Source organism: Nansenia antarctica, assembly GCF_963989245.1.
Source record: "Nansenia antarctica genome assembly, chromosome: 8".
Lineage (NCBI taxonomy): Eukaryota > Metazoa > Chordata > Actinopteri > Argentiniformes > Microstomatidae > Nansenia > Nansenia antarctica.
The window spans coordinates 185,001-206,591 of NC_137678.1; the positions used below are offsets into that span (position 1 = coordinate 185,001).

The 21,591-nt window shown below is 48.1% G+C and overlaps 1 protein-coding gene across 1 annotated transcript in view; it reads right to left on the bottom strand.

Moving 5' to 3' along the window:
* kiaa1109 (KIAA1109) overlaps positions 1 to 21,591 on the bottom strand; it is a gene marked incomplete at its 5' end in the record, with an annotated part of 198,847 nt that overhangs the window by 26,848 nt on the left and 150,408 nt on the right. Inside the window, 12 exons of the mRNA XM_080537762.1 lie at positions 26 to 215; positions 1,431 to 1,588; positions 2,782 to 2,935; positions 4,005 to 4,247; positions 5,171 to 5,308; positions 6,897 to 7,073; positions 11,902 to 12,099; positions 13,973 to 14,207; positions 14,441 to 14,580; positions 14,722 to 14,877; positions 20,216 to 20,393; positions 21,194 to 21,371. Of these exons, the coding sequence (XP_080393888.1) occupies positions 26 to 215; positions 1,431 to 1,588; positions 2,782 to 2,935; positions 4,005 to 4,247; positions 5,171 to 5,308; positions 6,897 to 7,073; positions 11,902 to 12,099; positions 13,973 to 14,207; positions 14,441 to 14,580; positions 14,722 to 14,877; positions 20,216 to 20,393; positions 21,194 to 21,371 (2,145 nt within the window). The remainder of the gene's footprint in view (positions 1 to 25; positions 216 to 1,430; positions 1,589 to 2,781; positions 2,936 to 4,004; positions 4,248 to 5,170; positions 5,309 to 6,896; positions 7,074 to 11,901; positions 12,100 to 13,972; positions 14,208 to 14,440; positions 14,581 to 14,721; positions 14,878 to 20,215; positions 20,394 to 21,193; positions 21,372 to 21,591) is intronic.

Genomic DNA, 21,591 nt, shown 5'->3' on the forward strand with positions numbered 1-21,591 from the left:
GCACGTATAACCAGTGTCTTCCTACCTCTTCTCTGACAGGCTGGAGTCCACGGTGCACAGGTTGACCTTCCACTCGTCCTGCAGCTGCAGGTTGGCGTTGCTGAAGATCCCCATGAGGATGCTGGAGCCCATGTAGTCGACGCGCGCCTCCGTGGAGCCCATGGTGATCTGGATCTTGTGGCCGGGCTGCTGGTTGGGATGCTCCGAGATGTGTGCTAACATGGGCATGACAGTGATTAGCAGGACCTACCTTAACTGTACATATCTACCTTAACTGTACATATCTACCTTAACTGTACATAGCTACCTTAACTGTACATAGCTACCTTAACTGTACATATCTACCTTAACTGTACATAGCTACCTTAACTGTACATAGCTACCTTAACTGTACATAGCTACCTTAACTGTACATATCTACCTTAACTGTACATAGCTACCTTAACTGTACATAGCTACCTTAAATGTACATATCTACCTTAACTGTACATATCTACCTTAACTGTACATGTCTACCTTAACTGTACATAGCTACCTTAACTGTACATATCTACCTTAACTGTACATAGCTACCTTAACTGTACATAGCTACCTTAAATGTACATATCTACCTTAACTGTACATATCTACCTTAACTGTACATAGCTACCTTAACTGTACATAGCTACCTTAACTGTACACAGCTACCTTAACTGTACATAGCTACCTTAACTGTACATAGCTACCTTAACTGTACATAGCTACCTTAACTGTACATGTCTACCTTAACTGTACATATCTACCTTAACTGTACATAGCTACCATAACTGTACATAGCTACCTTAAATGTACATATCTACCTTAACTGTACATATCTACCTTAACTGTACATATCTACCTTAACTGTACATAGCTACCTTAACTGTACATATCTACCTTAACTGTACATATCTACCTTAACTGTACATAGCTCATAACTGTACATATCTACCTTAACTGTACATAGCTACCTTAACTGTACATAGCTACCTTAACTGTACATATCTACCTTAAATGTACATATCTACCTTAACAGTACATATCTACCTTAACTGTACATATCTACCTTAACTGTACATATCTACCTTAACTGTACATAGCTACCTTAACTGTACTGTATGGGTGGGGTCATTTGACTCTGTGAGTAATATTTTTTTGATATCTTTGCACTTGATCAAATTTCAGGACCCTCCTTTCATGACTTGTCCTAGATATGTGCGTTCTACCACCCAGTATCCTTACATTTTCAAAATCACATCAGGATAAACTAGTATAAAGCTATTTTGCAGTTTTTCTGTGTAGGAGGCAGGCTAATTTACAAGATGGCCAACTAGTGGTGGTTGTGTGTAAATAGCAGCTTTCCATTGTAAAGACTGTAGGGTTAGGGTTAGGGTTAATGACTGGATACTTACAGACCATCTCCAGGGTGTTGACATCAATGTTGCCGCCCACCACTCCTCCTTTAGAGTCCAGCTTGGAGCGGCCCAGGCCCACAGACATGCTGATCTCTCTGTCTCTGTTGCTGCCCACAGAGAGGCGGCCCTGGCTCTTCAGACCGCTGGTGGTCCAGCTAGAGGAAAGGAAATGTGTGAAATGTTTGTAATGATGGTGTTTGTTAAGGCTGCATGCAGAGCCAGATTACATTACTGTCAATGGGCAAAAGGTATCGTGCTGGGTGTGAAGAGTTGACAGGTTACAGTTATAATGGAGTTGACAGGTTACAGTTATAATGGAGTTGACAGGTTATAGTTATAATGGAGTTGACAGGTTACAGTTATAATGGAGTTGACAGGTTATAGTTATAATGGAGTTGACAGGTTATAGTTATAATGGAGTTGACAGGTTATAGTTATAATGGAGTTGACAGGTTACAGTTATAATGGAGTTCACAGGTTATAGTTATAATGGAGTTCACAGGTTATAGTTATAATGGAGTTGACAGGTTACAGTTATAATGGAGTTGACAGGTTATAGTTATAATGGAGTTGACAGGTTACAGTTATAATGGAGTTCACAGGTTATAGTTATAATGGAGTTCACAGGTTATAGTTATAAAGGTTAGGGTGAGGGGGGGGGCAGTATGGGTCTGGCTCTAGGTGTGGGGGGGGCATTATGGGTTAGGGTCAGGGTGAGGGTTAGGGTCAGGGTCAGGGTGAGGGTGAGGGTGAGGGTGAGGGTTAGGGTGAGGGTTAGGGTCAGGGTGAGGGTTAGGGTCAGGGTGAGGGTTAGGGTCAGGGTGAGGGTTAGGTTAGGGTTAGGGTCAGGGTGAGGGTGAGGGTTAGGGTTAGGGTGAGGGTTAGGGTCAGGGTGAGGGTGAGGGTGAGGTTTAGGGTTAGGGTCAGGGTGAGGGTGAGGGTGAGGTTAGGGTTAGGGTGAGGTTAGGGTTAGGTTTAGGGTTAGGGTGAGGGTGAGGGTTTGGGTGAGGTTAGGGTGAGGTTAGGGTGAGGGTGAGGTTAGGGTGAGGTTAGGGTGAGGGTGAGGTTAGGGTTAGGTTTAGGGTGAGGGTGAGGGTGAGGGTTTGGGTGAGGTTAGGGTTAGGTTAGGGTTAGGGTGAGGTTAGGGTGAGGGTGAGGTTAGGGTTAGGTTAAGGGTGAGGGTGAGGATGAGGGTTAGGGTGAGGGTTAGGTTAGGGTTAGGGTGAGGTTAGGGTGAGGTTAGGGTTAGGGTGAGGTTAGGGTTAGGGTTAGGGTGAGGTTAGGGTGAGGTTAGGGTTAGGGTGAGGTTAGGGTTAGGGTGAGGTTAGGGTTAGGTTAGGGGACGTACGTGTTGTTCCCCATGACGTTGCTCATGTTCATCTGGACGTTAAGCTGCTTCAGGTTGATGGCGAACACCACCAGCGTCTCCCAGGGCGAGCCCTGCGGCCCGGCCGCCTTCCCGTTCTTACTGAAGGCCGGGGTGGACGTCTTGGTCACGGAATCTGCCAGAGAGGGAAAACTGCTGGTGTGAACTGCACGCTCTAGGTGTGTGTTGAACACAGTCTCCACAAAACAGCTGTTTCCTGTGACAGTGGTGATAATCCAAATATGAGACTCGAATTTGCAAAACATTCTGAGCTTCTGAACTCCCATTTGTGAAGGGAAATAGTATTATTATTATTTGCATCCTCATTCTCATGTTGATCATCCAAATGAGCAGCAGCTGTTCAAACCTTTCATCTGGATCAGAGTCATCCAGGGTTCGGGTTAGTGATCCTGACTGGCTGATTTCCCCCTAATGTGACTCAGACCAGTTCTGCCCCAGCGGGCCCTAGCCTACCTCTCCCCCTAATGTGACTCAGACCAGTTCTGCCCCAGCGGGCCCTAGCCTACCTCTCCCCCTAATGTGACTCAGACCAGTTCTGCCCCAGCGGGCCCTAGCCTACCTCTCCCCCTAATGTGACTCAGCCCAGTTCTGCCCCAGCGGACCCTAGCCTACCTCTCCCCCTAATGTGACTCAGCCCAGTTCTGCCCCAGCGGGCCCTAGCCTACCTCTCCCCCTAATGTGACTCAGCCCAGTTCTGCCCCAGCGGGCCCTAGCCTACCTCTCCCCCTAATGTGACTCAGCCCAGTTCTGCCCCAGCGGGCCCTAGCCTACCTCTCCCCCTAATGTGACTCAGCCCAGTTCTGCCCCAGCGGGCCCTAGCCTACCTCTCCCCCTAATGTGACTCAGCCCAGTTGTGCCCCAGCCTGACCCTAACCCTAGCCTACCTCTCCCCCTAATGTGACTCAGACCAGTTGTGCCCCAGCCTAACCCTAACCCTAGCCTACCTCTCCCCTTAATGTGACTCAGACCAGTTGTGCCCCAGCCTGACCCTAACCCTAGCCTACCTCTCCCCCTAATGTGACTCAGACCAGTTGTGCCCCAGCCTAACCCTAACCCTAGCCTACCTCTCCCCCTAATGTGACTCAGACCAGTTGTGCCCCAGCCTAACCCTAACCCTAGCCTACCTCTCCCCCTAATGTGACTCAGACCAGTTGTGCCCCAGCCTAACCCCAACCCTAGCCTACCTCTCCGGGGAGCAGAGGAGTCGGAGACGCTCCTGGTGCGTCCGGGGGCCGGGGACTTGAGGTGGGACAGCCCCCCGGGGGAGCCGCTGCCAGGGTGGTCCGTGAACACGTTGGGGGACTGGGACAGGGGGTGTCCCCCTCCAGTGCTGCCGTCCCAGGTCCTCCAGTAGGCCTTGCGGCTGGACTCAGGGGACAGGTGCTGCATCACGTTCTCCACAGAGTCTGGGGTGGCGGGGCCCGAGGCTGGGGGGGGGGGGGGGGGGAGTAAAGGCTGCGTTGTGAAAGGGCCAGGGTTTGGGAGAGCGTTTACTAAAGGGGACAACCATTCACAGCTACATTAAGGGCTCTGCACACAGCGTGCGATTTCTGTTGCGCGTCAACATTCCATTTTGAAGTTTGAATGGAAGTCTATGAGAACATCGCATTTCAACACACACGGCCCCGATTTTAATCGCACGGCGAAAATTCGATTCCATTCATTTTGAATGGGAAAAAGCACAAATTTGACAGTGCGACAAAACTCGCACGCCGTGTGCTTTGTCCCATTCAAAATGAATGGAATCGAATTTTCGCCGTGCGATTAAAATCGGGGCCGTGTGTGTTGAAATGCGATGTTCTCATAGACTTCCATTCAAACTTCAAAATGGAATGTTGACGCGCAACAGGAATCGCACGCTCTCTACGTTAGAGCCACTGATGAACCTTAGATTTTTACTATCCTTTTAAGATCAACCTGAGACTGTTTGGCTCCACTTCTCTGAGCCCTTTGGACACACCCTTCCTTTATGTCTCTGAGCCCTTTGGACACACCCTTCCTTTATGTCTCTGAGCCCTTTGGACACACCCTTCCTTTATGTTTCTGAGCCCTTTGGACACACCCTTCCTTTATGTCTCTGAGCCCTTTGGACACACCCTTCCTTTATGTCTCTGAGCCCTTTGGACACACCCTTCCTTCTCTGAGCCCTTTGGACACACCCTTCCTTTATGTCTCTGAGCCCTTTGGACACACCCTTCCTTTATGTCTCTGAGCCCTTTGGACACACCCTTCCTTTATGTTTCTGAGCCCTTTGGACACACCCTTCCTTTATGAAGAAGGTTGTTAAAGAGACAACAACAGAAGCGGGGTTAGGGTTAGGGTTAGGGTTAGGGTTAACCCTAAGGGTCACCTGGCAGGTTGATGGTCTGGTCGCCCAGGAAGAGGCGGCGGGCGATGCTCCTGCGGTACCAGGCCCTGGGGAAGGCCAGGATCTCACTCAGACGTCGCATGTCGTACTTGAAGGAGGCCGAGCCGATGTCGCACACGGCTGAGGAGAGGGAGAGAGAGAGAACAACATAGAAACCGGAATAGTTAAGGAGATTCGTCACACCCCCCCCTCCTCCCCCAAATAAAAACTCTTCGGATCTCCACGATTCACACAAGTCACCAAATTTACGTCACAAAAGGGAAAAGCTCCGAAAATCTAGTTGTTTGCATCCCTGTATGTACCAGACCGACGGAGGAGAGGGAATGAATCCCCCCAGAACCACAGAGGAGCCAGAGTCTGACCAATCAGCCATAAGCCAAACCCTAACCATAACCCTAACCCATGAGCCAAACCCTATCGACCGAACATCAGGTGGGCGTGTCCCTCCGGTGGAGGCACTTGGTTATTCACCTTTTAACATTCTGTAGTACGATACGGCAGGGCCGTTTCAGAGCAGGAAAAGCCCCCTACCTTTAGGAATAACTCCGCCTGGCTGACTGTGCTCCATGTTTTATGTCGTCTCTAGCTCAGTGTGCAAATCCCCACGGCCTCAGTGAGAGGGTTAGGGTTATCACACCATCAAGGCAGATTAACTAAGCATATTTAAAACTACAAGAGAACATTTAATATACAATTATATAATATACCGTTAAAAACACATCAAGTATCCAACGGATGAGCGGACTACAGAATTCAACCACCTTCCCATGTGAATAATATATATATATATATATATATATATATATATATATATATATATATATATGCATATACAGATATATATACAGTACCGCTGGCTCAGAACTGGACCAGTGTTGAATGGCTCAGAACTGGACCAGTGTTGAATGGCTCAGAACTGGACCGGTGTTGAATGGCTCAGAACTGGACCAGTGTTGAATGGCTCAGAACTGGACCAGTGTTGAATGGCTCAGAACTGGACCAGTGTTGAATGGCTCAGAACTGGACCGGTGTTGAATGGCTCAGAACTGGACCGGTGTTGAATGGCTCAGAACTGGACCGGTGTTGAATGGCTCAGAACTGGACCAGTGTTGAATGGCTCAGAACTGGACCGGTGTTGAATGGCTCAGAACTGGACCGGTGTTGAATGGCTCAGAACTGGACCAGTGTTGAATGGCTCAGAACTGGACCAGTGTTGAATGGCTCAGAACTGGACCAGTGTTGAATGGCTCAGAACTGGACCAGTGTTGAATGGCTCAGAACTGGACCAGTGTTGAATGGCTCAGAACTGGACCAGTGTTGAATGGCTCAGAACTGGACCAGTGTTGAATGGCTCAGAACTGGACCGGTGTTGAATGGCTCAGAACTGGACCGGTGTTGAATGGCTCAGAACTGGACCAGTGTTGAATGGCTCAGAACTGGACCGGTGTTGAATGGCTCAGAACTGGACCAGTGTTGAATGGCTCAGAACTGGACCAGTGTTGAATGGCTCAGAACTGGACCAGTGTTGAATGGCTCAGAACTGGACCAGTGTTGAATGGCTCAGAACTGGACCAGTGTTGAATGGCTCAGAACTGGACCAGTGTTGAATGGCTCAGAACTGGACCGGTGTTGAATGGCTCAGAACTGGACCAGTGTTGAATGGCTCAGAACTGGACCGGTGTTGAATGTGGCAGATCAGAAGAGGCACCTGAGATGTTGATGAGGGTGGTGTCCATCTTGCCCCCCTTGCCGGGGACGAAGCTCTCGATGAAGGTGGGCCCTCCGGTGCGTCTCATCCTGGACAGGCTGACCTTCACAAACTCCAGGTTGATGCTGAGAGAGTCCTTCCTCCCGGTCACAGAAGACGGCTCTTCATCCACTGTGCCTTTACAGCAACAACAACAACAACAACAACAGTAAGGGGGGGGGGGGTCTAGAATTAACACAAGAACAGCCATTAGTAGTGAGTAAAGAAAAATGTTCTATCTTTGCACTCAAATTTCAGGACCCTCCTATCATGACTTTTCCTAGATATGTGCGTTCTTCAACCCAGTAGCCTTACATTTTCAAAATCACATCAGGATAAGTTAGTATGAAGCTGTTTTGCAGTTTTTCTGTGTAGGAGGCAGGCTAAGTTACAAGCGGCCAACTAGTGGTCGTTTAATAACCCTACCACCATGACCTCATCATCATCCTTCTACCACCATGACCTCATCATCATCCTTCTACCACCATGACATCATCATCATCCTTCTACCACCATGACCTCATCATCATCCTTCTACCACCATGACCTCATCATCATCCTTCTACCACCATGACCTCATCATCATCCTTCTACCACCATGACCTCATCATCATCATCATCCTTCTACCACCATGACCTCATCATCATCATCCTTCTACCACCATGACCTCATCATCATCATCCTTCTACCACCATGACCTCATCATCATCATCCTTCTACCACCATGACCTCATCATCATCATCCTTCTACCACCATGACCTCATCATCATCATCCTTCTACCACCATGACCTCATCATCATCCTTCTACTACCATGACCTCATCATCATCATCCTTCTACTACCATGACCTCATCATCATCATCCTTCTACCACCATGACCTCATCATCATCATCCTTCTACTACCATGACCTCATCATCATCATCCTTCTACCACCATGACCTCATCATCATCCTTCTACCACCATGACCTCATCATCATCCTTCTACCACCATGACCTCATCATCATCATCCTTCTACCACCATGACCTCATCATCATCCTTCTACCACCATGACCTCATCATCATCATCCTTCTACCACCATGACCTCATCATCATCCTTCTACCACCATGACCTCATCATCATCCTTCTACCACCATGACCTCATCATCATCCTTCTACTACCATGACCTCATCATCATCATCCTTCTACCACCATGACCTCATCATCCTTCTACCACCATGACCTCATCATCATCATCCTTCTACCACCATGACCTCATCATCCTTCTACTACCATGACCTCATCATCCTTCTACTACCATGACCTCATCATCCTTCTACCACCATGACCTCATCATCCTTCTACTACCATGACCTCATCATCATCATCCTTCTACTACCATGACCTCATCATCATCATCCTTCTACCACCATGACCTCATCATCATCCTTCTACTACCATGACCTCATCATCATCATTCTACCACCATGACCTCATCATCATCCTTCTACCACCATGACCTCATCATCATCCTTCTACTACCATGACCTCATCATCATCATTCTACCACCATGACCTCATCATCCTTCTACCACCATGACCTCATCATCATCCTTCTACCACCATGACCTCATCATCATCATCCTTCTACCACCATGACCTCATCATCATCATCCTTCTACTACCATGACCTCATCATCATCCTTCTACCACCATGACCTCATCATCATCCTTCTACCACCATGACCTCATCATCATCATCCTTCTACCACCATGACCTCATCATCATCATCCTTCTACCACCATGACCTCATCATCATCATCCTTCTACCACCATGACCTCATCATCATCATCCTTCTACCACCATGACCTCATCATCATCCTTCTACCACCATGACCTCATCATCATCCTTCTACTACCATGACCTCATCATCATCCTTCTACCACCATGACCTCATCATCATCATCCTTCTACCACCATGACCTCATCATCATCCTTCTACCACCATGACCTCATCATCATCATTCTACCACCATGACCTCATCATCATCATCCTTCTACCACCATGACCTCATCATCATCATCCTTCTACCACCATGACCTCATCATCATCCTTCTACTACCATGACCTCATCATCATCCTTCTACTACCATGACCTCATCATCATCATCCTTCTACCACCATGACCTCATCATCATCCTTCTACCACCATGACCTCATCATCATCCTTCTACCACCATGACCTCATCATCATCCTTCTACCACCATGACCTCATCATCATCCTTCTACTACCATGACCTCATCATCATCATCATCATCCTTCTACCACCATGACATCATCATCATCCTTCTACCACCATGACCTCATCATCATCCTTCTACTACCATGACCTCATCATCATCCTTCTACCACCATGACCTCATCATCATCCTTCTACCACCATGACCTCATCATCATCCTTCTACTACCATGACCTCATCATCATCATCCTTCTACCACCATGACCTCATCATCAACCTTCTACTACCATGACCTCATCATCATCATCATCCTTCTACCACCATGACCTCATCATCATCATCATCCTTCTACCACCATGACCTCATCATCATCCTTCTACTACCATGACCTCATCATCATCATCATCCTTCTACCACCATGACCTCATCATCCTTCTACCACCATGACCTCATCATCATCATCCTTCTACCACCATGACCTCATCATCATCCTTCTACCACCATGACCTCATCATCATCCTTCTACCACCATGACCTCATCATCATCATCCTTCTACCACCATGACCTCATCATCATCATCCTTCTACCACCATGACCTCATCATCATCCTTCTACTACCATGACCTCATCATCATCCTTCTACCACCATGACCTCATCATCATCATCATCCTTCTACCACCATGACCTCATCATCATCCTTCTACCACCATGACCTCATCATCATCATCCTTCTACCACCATGACCTCATCATCATCCTTCTACCACCATGACCTCATCATCATCCTTCTACCACCATGACCTCATCATCATCCTTCTACTACCATGACCTCATCATCATCCTTCTACCACCATGACCTCATCATCATCCTTCTACCACCATGACCTCATCATCATCCTTCTACCACCATGACCTCATCATCATCCTTCTACCACCATGACCTCATCATCATCCTTCTACCACCATGACCTCATCATCATCATCCTTCTACCACCATGACCTCATCATCATCCTTCTACCACCATGACCTCATCATCATCATCCTTCTACCACCATGACCTCATCATCATCATCCTTCTACCACCATGACCTCATCATCATCCTTCTACCACCATGACCTCATCATCATCATCCTTCTACCACCATGACCTCATCATCATCATCATCCTTCTACCACCATGACCTCATCATCATCATCCTTCTACCACCATGACCTCATCATCATCATCATCATCCTTCTACCACCATGACCTCATCATCATCATCATCCTTCTACCACCATGACCTCATCATCATCATCCTTCTACCACCATGACCTCATCATCATCATCCTTCTACCACCATGACCTCATCATCATCCTTCTACTACCATGACCTCATCATCATCCTTCTACCACCATGACCTCATCATCATCATCCTTCTACCACCATGACCTCATCATCATCATCCTTCTACCACCATGACCTCATCATCATCCTTCTACTACCATGACCTCATCATCAACCTTCTACTACCATGACCTCATCATCATCATCATCCTTCTACCACCATGACCTCATCAACATCCTTCTACTACCATGACCTCATCATCATCCTTCTACCACCATGACCTCATCATCATCCTTCTACCACCATGACCTCATCATCATCCTTCTACCACCATGACCTCATCATCATCATCCTTCTACCACCATGACCTCATCATCATCATCCTTCTACCACCATGACATCATCATCATCCTTCTACCACCATGACCTCATCATCATCCTTCTACCACCATGACCTCATCATCATCATCCTTCTACCACCATGACCTCATCATCATCATCCTTCTACCACCATGACCTCATCATCATCATCCTTCTACCACCATGACCTCATCATCATCCTTCTACCACCATGACCTCATCATCATCATCCTTCTACCACCATGACCTCATCATCATCCTTCTACCACCATTGTCACGCCAACCATGCCAGGGGTTCATCAGTGCAGACCGGCGGCTCTTCTAGCGGGTCATTCTGGACATCGTTTCTGTTTCTGACAGCACACACTCTCGTCTGTAGAGGAGGCTAGTGCTTCGCTGGCCCTCTCACCGCCCTCCCCCTCCTCCCCCTGGATCTAGTGTGCAAGAGCTTCAAAAGGAGAGGGCGTGCCCAACGATCTGTCCCTCAAAACATTGAACAGTTTGATAGATGGGACAGATTATTGTAGCAAAATAATTGTTAATAATACATCTTTTACACTCATGGTATTAGGTATAATAGACGCGAAAAGAAAAATCCACATTCTCTCATAAGTATTTCAACAGTTATGACGAATGTCCTCGCCCAGCTGTCACAGCCCTGTGTGTTGGTTCGTTTACAACAGACTAGAAATGATAAACCTGGTGAAGCCTGTGTTTAGTAAGGTTTCAGTGTTACTTTTGTTTGCTTTCTCTACTGTTCAACATGGACCAAGGTTTTCCCTAACTGTGCCTGATCCTCTGACAGAGTTAGACAATGAAAGCAGGATTAGTTTACATTACTTCAGCACTCTGGTCCCATCACATCAGTGGGAATGCCAAAGGGAGAGAACCACAAAGAACACAAGAACACAAAAACACGCTCTCGGGTTGTGTAAGTGCTTCCAAACATGGACCCCCCCCCACCCAGGGTTCTGCCACCCTCCACTCTTCCCCCACCCAGGGTTCTGCCACACATCCCCCCCCCCACTCCCCCTCCCCGTACCTAGGGGTCCTGGGCCGGGGGGCAGCCCTGTGACAGCTGACTTCTGCTTCCCGGCGCCGTAGGGGTGGAAGACGTAGAGGGAGAAGTCGGACATGCAGGCGGTGAAGCTGAGGCCTGAGGAGTTGCTGGGCGTCAGGTCCGACTGGCTGCTGCTGTGACGACTGCGGCCCAGAGGACTGCCCAGGCCCGGAGGAGGTCCTGCAGGACCAGGAGACAGAGCAGCATTCACACTCAGTTACCTTAGTACACTAGAGCAGCTTCACACTCAGTCACCTTAGTACACTAGAGCAGCTTTAGACTCAGTTACCTTAGTACACTAGAGCAGCTTCACACTCAGTTACCTTAGTACACTAGAGCAGCTTCACACTCAGTCACCTTAGTACACTAGAGCAGCTTCACACTCAGTTACCTTAGTACACTAGAGCAGCTTCACACTCAGTTACCTTAGTACACTAGAGCAGCTTCACACTCAGTCACCTTAGTACACTAGAGCAGCTTCAGACTCAGTTACCTTAGTACACTAGAGCAGCTTTAGACTCAGTTACCTTAGTACACTAGAGCAGCTTCACACTCAGTCACCTTAGTACACTAGAGCAGCTTCACACTCAGTCACCTTAGTACACTAGAGCAGCTTCACACTCAGTTACCTTAGTACACTAGAGCAGCTTCACACTCAGTTACCTTAGTACACTAGAGCAGCTTTAGACCCAGTTACCTTAGTACACTAGAGCAGCTTCAGACTCAGTCACCTTAGTACACCAGAGCAGCTTCACACTCAGTTACCTTAGTACACTAGAGCAGCTTCACACTCAGTCACCTTAGTACACTAGAGCAGCTTCACACTCAGTTACCTTAGTACACTAGAGCAGCTTTAGACCCAGTTACCTTAGTACACTAGAGCAGCTTCAGACTCAGTCACCTTAGTACACTAGAGCAGCTTTAGACTCAGTTACCTTAGTACACTAGAGCAGCTTCACACTCAGTTACCTTAGTACACTAGAGCAGCTTCACACTCAGTTACCTTAGTACACTAGAGCAGCTTCACACTCAGTTACCTTAGTACACTAGAGCAGCTTCACACTCAGTTACCTTAGTACACTAGAGCAGCTTCACACTCAGTTACCTTAGTACACTAGAGCAGCTTCACACTCAGTTACCTTAGTACACTAGAGCAGCTTCACACTCAGGTACCTTAGTACACTAGAGCAGCTTCACACTCAGGGGAAAAACACAACAACAACAACATAATAATAAGACCAGAACACAACCATGACCCAGTGTAACCATGGACCAGAACACAACCATGACCCAGTATAACCATGGACCAGAACACAACCATGACCCAGTATAACCATGGACCAGAACACAACCATGACCCAGTATAACCATGGACCAGAACACAACCATGACCCAGTGTAACCATGGACCAGGACACAAAGTCAGACCCTAGTAGAGCTTTGGAGTAGTCGCTCTACAACTAGAGGGCTGCAGGGGAATTTTTTTCCCGGATGCACAGCGAACAGGTTTTTTACCCCTGCCTCCTACCGACACTGGAACCTGGACACTGAACACTGAACATTACACTACACTGGACAATACACTGAACACTGAGCACTTTAGTTAGTTTAATGTTGGTTGTTGTTGAATGTAATGTCTTTAATGTCTGATTGTTTGATTAATTGATTGTATATACGGTGTTGCGTTTTTATAAAAACCAATAAAAAACACCTAGTAGAGCTTTGGAGAACACTATCAGGACCAACTCTGGTTAGTTCCCTTCAGAACAGATGTGATTCTGGACAGGTGATCATATTCAACAGCTTTAAGCCTCTGGAAGATTGAGTCGTTCAGAAAAGAGTCAAGCTGAATACATACTGACTACATCAACACCTCAACACTGTCAAACTGAACACATACTGACTACATCAACACCTCAACACTTAGGGTTAGGGTTAGGGCGCCTCTCTTCAAGAACATTTACATCAACACAATGTTTTTGGATTGTTTGACGAGAGCATAACTTGATCCGTTTGGATTCAATGCGTGTCGCTAACAGCTTTGAAGTCCCCACCTTTGCTGGGGAGAGGTTTGAGGACGTGTTGGGCTGGGGGGGTGGAGGAGGGCGGGTGCGCTGCGTGTTGGGCTGGGGGGGTGGAGGAGGGCGGGTGCGCTGCGTCGGCTGGGTGGGTGCTGGTGGGGGTCTCCAGCTCCCCGCGGTTGGATGAGAAGACCAGGTCCAGAGAGGGCAGCTTCAGCATACACTCCACCCTGGACATGGGCAGGCAGCTGAACCGGATCTGGGAGGGCTGGGGACAAACATGGATATTAAACAATACATTAAAATAAGTTATAAGTTAAACTGCGATGATAGAAATCATGTCGACAGATTCAAATGGAAACACTGTGTCATTTGAAAAGAACAGGAGTGACCGGTCTACATAGGAGTGCTGCCTGGAACATGTTCTCTTTATTCGTCATGTGACTGTGGTGGTTTCACTTCTGACAGGCCTTGTGTGTCAGCGAGGGTTAGGGTAGATACCTGTACTCTCACGTAGACCACCACGTCCACAGGGAAGGAAGAGTATGCTGAGGTGGAGGAGGACACCAGCGAGGTGGTGGACTCCTCCAGAGGCTCCACCGGGTCAAACTGACCCATGTCCTCCTCCTGGGCGTTCAGAGCTGAGAGAGACCAGAGACTCACATTACAACACAACCGCTTCAGTAGACAACATGGGATGGTGTAAATACACAGTTAGCAATGCACGCATGCACACACACACACACACACACACACACACACACACACACACACGCACTTACAGTTCCTCTCCACAGGCGTGATGGGAATGGTCTCTAAGGCCTTCTCCAGGAAGTCCAGCAGACAGGGGCTGATGACCATTTCCTCAGGCAGAGTCTGCAGAGCCACCCAGGCGTACAGCTTGGCTGTCTTCACCCCCCCACCACCCTTGCCTTTGCCTGTAGGGGAGGAGACAGGGGGGTTCCCCAGGGTCACATTGACAGCCCTCCACAAACACACAACATTCCCACTCCACAGTAGTTTTACTTGGACAGCGTGTTTCCTGCCTGACTCCTATCTGAAGGTGATTGTCTGAAGGCCACCCGTGGCTGATTGGGCATAAGCACGACCGTATTTTCCGGACTATAAGTCGCACTTTTTTTCATAGTTTTACATTGCCGTCTACAGCCGCCAGAGGGCGCTCTGGGCTTGTCACAACTATATGCTGCTCCTGTACCACTGAAGAATTAGCTGAAACATTAACGGGAGCTTGGTGAACCTGTTTACTGGTAACTTGCTTGTTGGACTCGCTGGTTTGTTATGTTAATTTAGCCTATTCAGCCTCCCATGTATGTTCTTTATGCTATTGTGTAGCTGAATAACTGTTAATGTGGCTTGTTATGTTAATTTAGCCTATTCAGCCTGTTGTTCTGTGTGGTATTGTGTAGATAGATAGATAGATAGATAGATAGATAGACTTTATTTGTCATTGTTACAGTACAGGTACCAAACAACGAAATTAAGGAGGGGAGGCTCCCCTGGTGTATAAGAAAGGAAAAAGAAACACATTTTGGAAAAAGCATAGATGCATAAAATCACAAGAAGATAAGGAGCTGGTTTACATCAATAGAGGCTATGTACACAATCCACTGTACTATACTGCACAGATAGTCAACTAGGGTTGTCATATTGCACAAGAAAAGTATTTTTTCACATTTTTTTTAAAGTGTCACAGTTTGCAGGCTTGAAAATGTACATGTTTGTGCCTCAGCACTAGCTGCCATTACAATCCGTCCAGACTTGTCCTGGGCCCAGAACTTAGGCCTTTTCTGTGTTCAGGGCCTTGACGGCCCTGTGGTAGAAGCTGTCCTTCAGTCTGTTTGTCCTAGCGGCCGGGGTCCTGTACCTCCTGTTCGAGGGCAGCTTGACAAAGTGTTCGTGCCCAGGGTGGGTCGGGTCCTTGGAGATCTTGGAGGCCCTCCTGAGACAGCGTGTTTCGTACAGCTCCTTCAGAGAGGGGAGGGTGGCGCCGGTGATCCCCTGTGCTGTTCTCACGACTCTCTGTAGATCGTTTCTCTCCGCTGCCGTGCAGCTGTGGTACCAGTTGGAGATGCCGAAGGTGAGGATGCTCTCCACTGCGCCGTGGTAGAAGGCCACCAGCATCTCCTGCTTGCTGTGTTGTTTCTTGAGGCATCTCAGGGTGTATAGCCGCTGTTGTGCCCTCTTGATGGTGCCTTTAGTGTTGTCCTTCCAGGCCAGGTCATCCCGCATGATGTGTCCCAGGAAACGGAGGTTTGAGACCATCTCTACGCTCTCTCCGTCGATGAGCAGGGGCAGGATCTCGGACTTTTTCCTCCTGTAGTCTACGATGAGTTCCTGGGTCTTTGACTTGTTTAGCAGCAGGTTGTTTACCTTGCACAGCTTGCTCAATTGCTCTACCTCATCCCTGTACGCCGCCTCGTCCCCCCCCGAGATACATCCCACCACGGTGGTGTCGTCTGCAAACTTTACGATGTAGTTGCTGGGGTGGATGGGGGTGAAGTCGTGGGTGTAGAGGTTGTAGAGGATGGGGCTTAGCACGCAGCCCTGGGGTGACCCAGTGCTGAGGCTGAGGGCTGTGGAGGTGTGGGGGCCCACCCGCACCCTCTGGGGGCGGTCGGTCAGGAAGTCCTTGATCCACGCACATATAGAGTGTGATAGACCCAGGTCTAGTAGTTTGGTCACTAGCCTGTCTGGAAGGATGGTGTTAAAGGCGGAGCTGAAGTCCACGAAGAGCAGTCTCGCGTAGCTGTTTCCCCTCTCCAGGTGGGATAGAGTGGCGTGGAGAGTCGTCGCTATGGCGTCCTCTGTGGACCTGTGGGCTCTGTAGGCGAACTGGTATGGATCCAGGTTGGGCGGGAGGCGTGTGAGTATGTGGGCCCGGACTAGTTTCTCGAAGCACTTCATGATGATTGGTGTGAGTGCCACCGGGCGGTAGTCGTTTAGGCAGCTCACCGTGCTTTTCTTCGGGACTGGGATGATAGTTGAGGTTTTCAGGCAGGGTGGGATGGTGGCCTGGGACAGGGACTGGTTAAAGATGTTGGTGAAAACCCCGGCCAGCTGGTCGGCGCAGTCTCTCAGCACCCGTCCCAGGACGCCATCCGGCCCCGAGGCTTTCCTGGGGTCCACCGCCTTCAGTACGCGTCTCACCTCGTGCTCTGTGAGGGTGAGGCTGCTGAGAGCTGGAGAGAGTGGTGTCTGTGTTGTGGTTACCTCCGTTCGCCCCTCGTCGAACCGGGCGTAGAAGGTGTTCAGCTTTCCCGCCAGCAGGGGGTCGTCCTCTGCGGCTGTGAGCCTGTTGGCTCTGAAGTTTGTCATCTGCTGAACCCCCTGCCACATCCGCCTGGAGTCGTTGCTCAGGAGGCATTCCTCAATCTTCTCTCTGTGCTCTGCCTTGGCCGCTTTGATGCCGCGCTTTAGGTTGGCCCTGGTGGAGCTGTACAGCGGTGTGCGCTTCCCTGCGAAGAAGGCGTTGTCCCTCTCATTTAACAGTTTTTGGACCTTCCCAGTCATCCATGGCTTCGTGTTGGGGTAGACCCGGACCCGTTTGTCCACGGTGACTGAGTTGGTGCAGTTCACTATGTGGTTCAGAACCGACGACGTGTACTGTTCCAGGTCCTCATGCTCATATTCCTGCCATAGGGTGTCATTTAGGCAGATCTGCAGTGGAGCGGACCCTTCTGGCCAGGTTCTGACAGTCTTAGTGGTGGTGGGAGCACTTTTCCCCATTGTGGTGTATGCAGGAATCAGGAGGATTGACACATGGTCAGACATGCCTAGATGAGCTAGCGGACTAGCCTTGTAAGCACGTTTGATGTTGGTGTATACCTTATCCAGTGTTTTTTCTCCCCTCGTTGCACATTTTACATGCTGGTAGAACTTGGGTAGTACTGCCTTCAGGTCGACATGATTAAAGTCCCCCGCTATGATGTGGATAGCCTGTGGATCAGTACTTTGTTGGCTACTAATGACGTCGTATAGTCGCGCCAATGCTACTTTGCTGTCTGAGCTAGGTGCAATATACACACATGTAATTAGCACCGCGTTAAACTCCCTAGGCAGGTATGTGGGTCGGCATTTAACAGTCAAGTATTCTAGGTCTGGTGAGCAGTGGCTACTTACAGTTTTCGTGTTTAAGCACCAGCTGTCCTTCGTCGATATTATGATCCCACCTCCTCTTGACTTACCGCTAAGCTCCGTGCGGTCAGCGCGATGAAGCGTTCGGCCCTCTAAGCTAACAGTAGCGTCCACAATGTTGTCATTTAGCCAGGTTTCGGTCAGAATAATCACACAGCTATCCCCTACGATGCTGTTTTTTGCCACCTGTAGTCTCAGTTCATCCATCTTATTTGTCAGGGATCTGACATTTGAGAGGAAAATGTTTGGAATAGCTGGCTTGTTTGGGCTTCTCCTTAGCCTTGCTAACAGGCCTCCCCTGCGGCCTCGGGGTCGCTTACGATCTCGCCTCCGTCGCTTCCGCCTCAGGGAGGGGACTGAGAACCAAGGTTCGCCCGGTACACGGGCTATCTCGTTAAAAATCCTGTGTTGCTTTAGAAACTCCGCTGTAACTGTCTTGTCGTTTTGCGTGCCGATTTCTAATAAGTCGAGCCTGCTGTAGGTACTATTTACACAACTGTTCCCTATAAGTATTAAAATAAAAATGTACATACAAATATTCTTAAAAGCACAAAAAAACACCAGCGTGGAAGCCACCCCGAGCCTCGCGACTAAGCGCGACGCCATCTTGGGTTTTTTAAGTAGTGTAGTTGAATAACTTGCTTTTCCAGATTAAATGTCTGTTCTTGGTCTTGGATTTTGTGAAATACATTTCTAAATAAATGCGACTTATAGTCCAGTGCGATTTATGTGTTTTTTTTCTTCATGACGCATTTCTTAGTGGTTTGGTTACTGGGGGGATGATTGGGTTTTTGAGGGGGGGATGTGGCAGCCCTCTCACTCATAACCATATATGGAGGGGTTGATTAGCTGATCTGAGGCACCTGGGGAGTGGCTTACAGCCCTCTCACTCATAACCATATATGGAGGGGTTGATTAGCTGATCAGAGGCACCTGGGGATGTGGCAGCCCTCTCACTCATAACCATATGGAGGGGTTGATTAGCTGATCTGAGGCACCTGGGGATGTGGCAGCCCTCTCACTCATAACCATATGGAGGGGTTGATTAGCTGATCTGAGGCACCTGGGGATGTGGCAGCCCTCTCACTCATAACCATATGGAGGGGTTGATTAGCTGATCTGAGGCACCTGGGGATGTGGCAGCCCTCTCACTCATAACCATATGGAGGGGTTGATTAGCTGATCTGAGGCACCTGGGGATGTGGCAGCCCTCTCACTCATAACCATATGGAGGGGTTGATTAGCTGATCTGAGGCACCTGGGGAGTGGCTTACTTAAACTGTCTGCTCCCTTGATTCTCCCTCTTCTCCTCCTTCCACCAGGTTTGGTTGTGTTGATCTTAGGCTCTCTTTAGCTTTACTTTTACTTTAACACACCCTACAACATCTACACTACACCTTCCACTCATCCATACACTGCATTCACTACTGATGATACTGACTAACATATCTATTGTTACTTTAAGTACTTTAAGTTAGTTTATTAAATAAATACTTTTGTTCTGATTTAAAGCTGTGTGGTCTCCCCTTATTTTGTGTACAGTGCCTTGAGCCTGGGCTGTTACAGCGACTTATACTCCGGTGCGATTTATAGTCCAGAAAATACGGTAGTTCTTTTAAAAAGGGTTAGCAAGAGGGAAAACAAAACAAAAAGGAACAAATTAATGAAAAATATTTTTTTTTTACAGTAATAATAATAATAATAATGTTAAATTGTGAAGAAAATGTCTCTTTACATTCAAACTTGGTACTTATTCATTAATTTAAGCTTCATGTGTTTTTTTCTGTTCCATTTTTGTGTTTTATGTCCTCTGGAAAATAACTTTGTAGCAGAGTTTACTGAATATGGTACAGTATGTGGGTACAGTATGTAGAGTATATACAGTATGTAGAGTATATACAGTATGTACAGTATGTACAGTATGTACCCAACCACGAGAAATTGCGAGTGTCTGAAACGGAATAAAATCAAAGCTCAGTCTTAAAGATGCAATGTGTCACTTTTCCCCCATTGTATCACTAAACGACCATGCTGGATCATAAGCACCATAACCTTTAGCAGGTCCTAACCTCTACACAGAAGGTGGAAGGGCATGCAGGTAGGGATGAGAACTCTCAGTACCTGATGGAAGAGGTGGGGGTAGGGGAGGGAGGAGCGAGTTAGTCTTGCTTTGGGAGGCAGCATTGGGAGGGCCTTTCATACCAGACAGCTTGGACTCTTTGGAGAAGGTGCGGGGGAGGGAGGACCCACGGGAGGCGTTGGGAGACTCGGTCTTCTGGGTTTTGGAGTTGTAGTGCAGCTGTAGTTCAGACAGGAAGACAGGAAGACTAGGTTACACACTGTGGTTCAGACAGGAAGACTAGGTTACACACTGTGGATCAGACAGGAAGACAGGAAGACTAGGTTACACACTGTGGATCAGACAGGAAGACTAGGTTACACACTGTGGTTCAGACAGGAAGACTAGGTTACACACTGTGGTTCAGACAGGAAGACTAGGTTACACACTGTGGTTCAGACAGGAAGACAGGAAGACTACGTTACACACTGTGGATCAGACAGGAAGACTAGGTTACACACTGGGAAAAAACGTTGACACTTTCTCAACTCTATCGATGAGTCCTCAACAAAGATAAAAAAAATAAAAAATAATCCCGTTCATGCTGTTGTGACAGCAGAGGGGAGTTCCATGTCCAGGCAGTGACTTGGTGGGACTGTCCAGCAGCTTGGAAGCTCATAGAAAGTGACGTAAGACGAACTAACTGGGGCTGGGACTTAAACGCCTTAATGTCGATTAATTAATTACAGAAAAAATAACGCATTAACTTTTTTAATCACACTTTTGTTTTATTTTTTTTGTATTTGTCCAGTCCTGCGCGTCCCTAACCTAACCTAACCCTAACCCTAACCTTCAGAACATAACAGACTTGTGGAAAGAGGAAACGCTTCACTGACCTTCACGTCTACTCCTGGGATGTAAAACACGGTGGTCTCCAGGTTAGGGTTAGGGTTAGGGTCACTGACCTTCACGTCTACTCCTGGGATGTAGAACACGGTGGTCTCCAGGTTAGGGTTAGGGTTAGGGTTAGGGTCACTGACCTTCACGTCTACTCCTGGGATGTAGAACACGGTGGTCTCCAGGTCAGTGGACTTGGTCTGCAGAGAGGAGGGCACCTTCTTCCCGGCCAGGAGGGTGGTGGAGGTGTAGGCGGGCTGGAGCTTCTTCTTCTTTGGGGGCGACTCCTGGTCGAGACTCCTGGAGCTGCGGTCACAACTCCTACAGACATACTCACGTTAACCCTAACCCAATAGATATCTATGAGATACCTAACCCTATAGATATCTATGAGATACCTAACCCTATAGATATCTATGAGATACCTAACCCTATAGATATCTATGAGATACCTAACCCTATAGATATCTATGAGATACCTAACCCTATAGATATCTATGAGATACATAACCCTATAGATATCTCTGAGATACCTAACCCT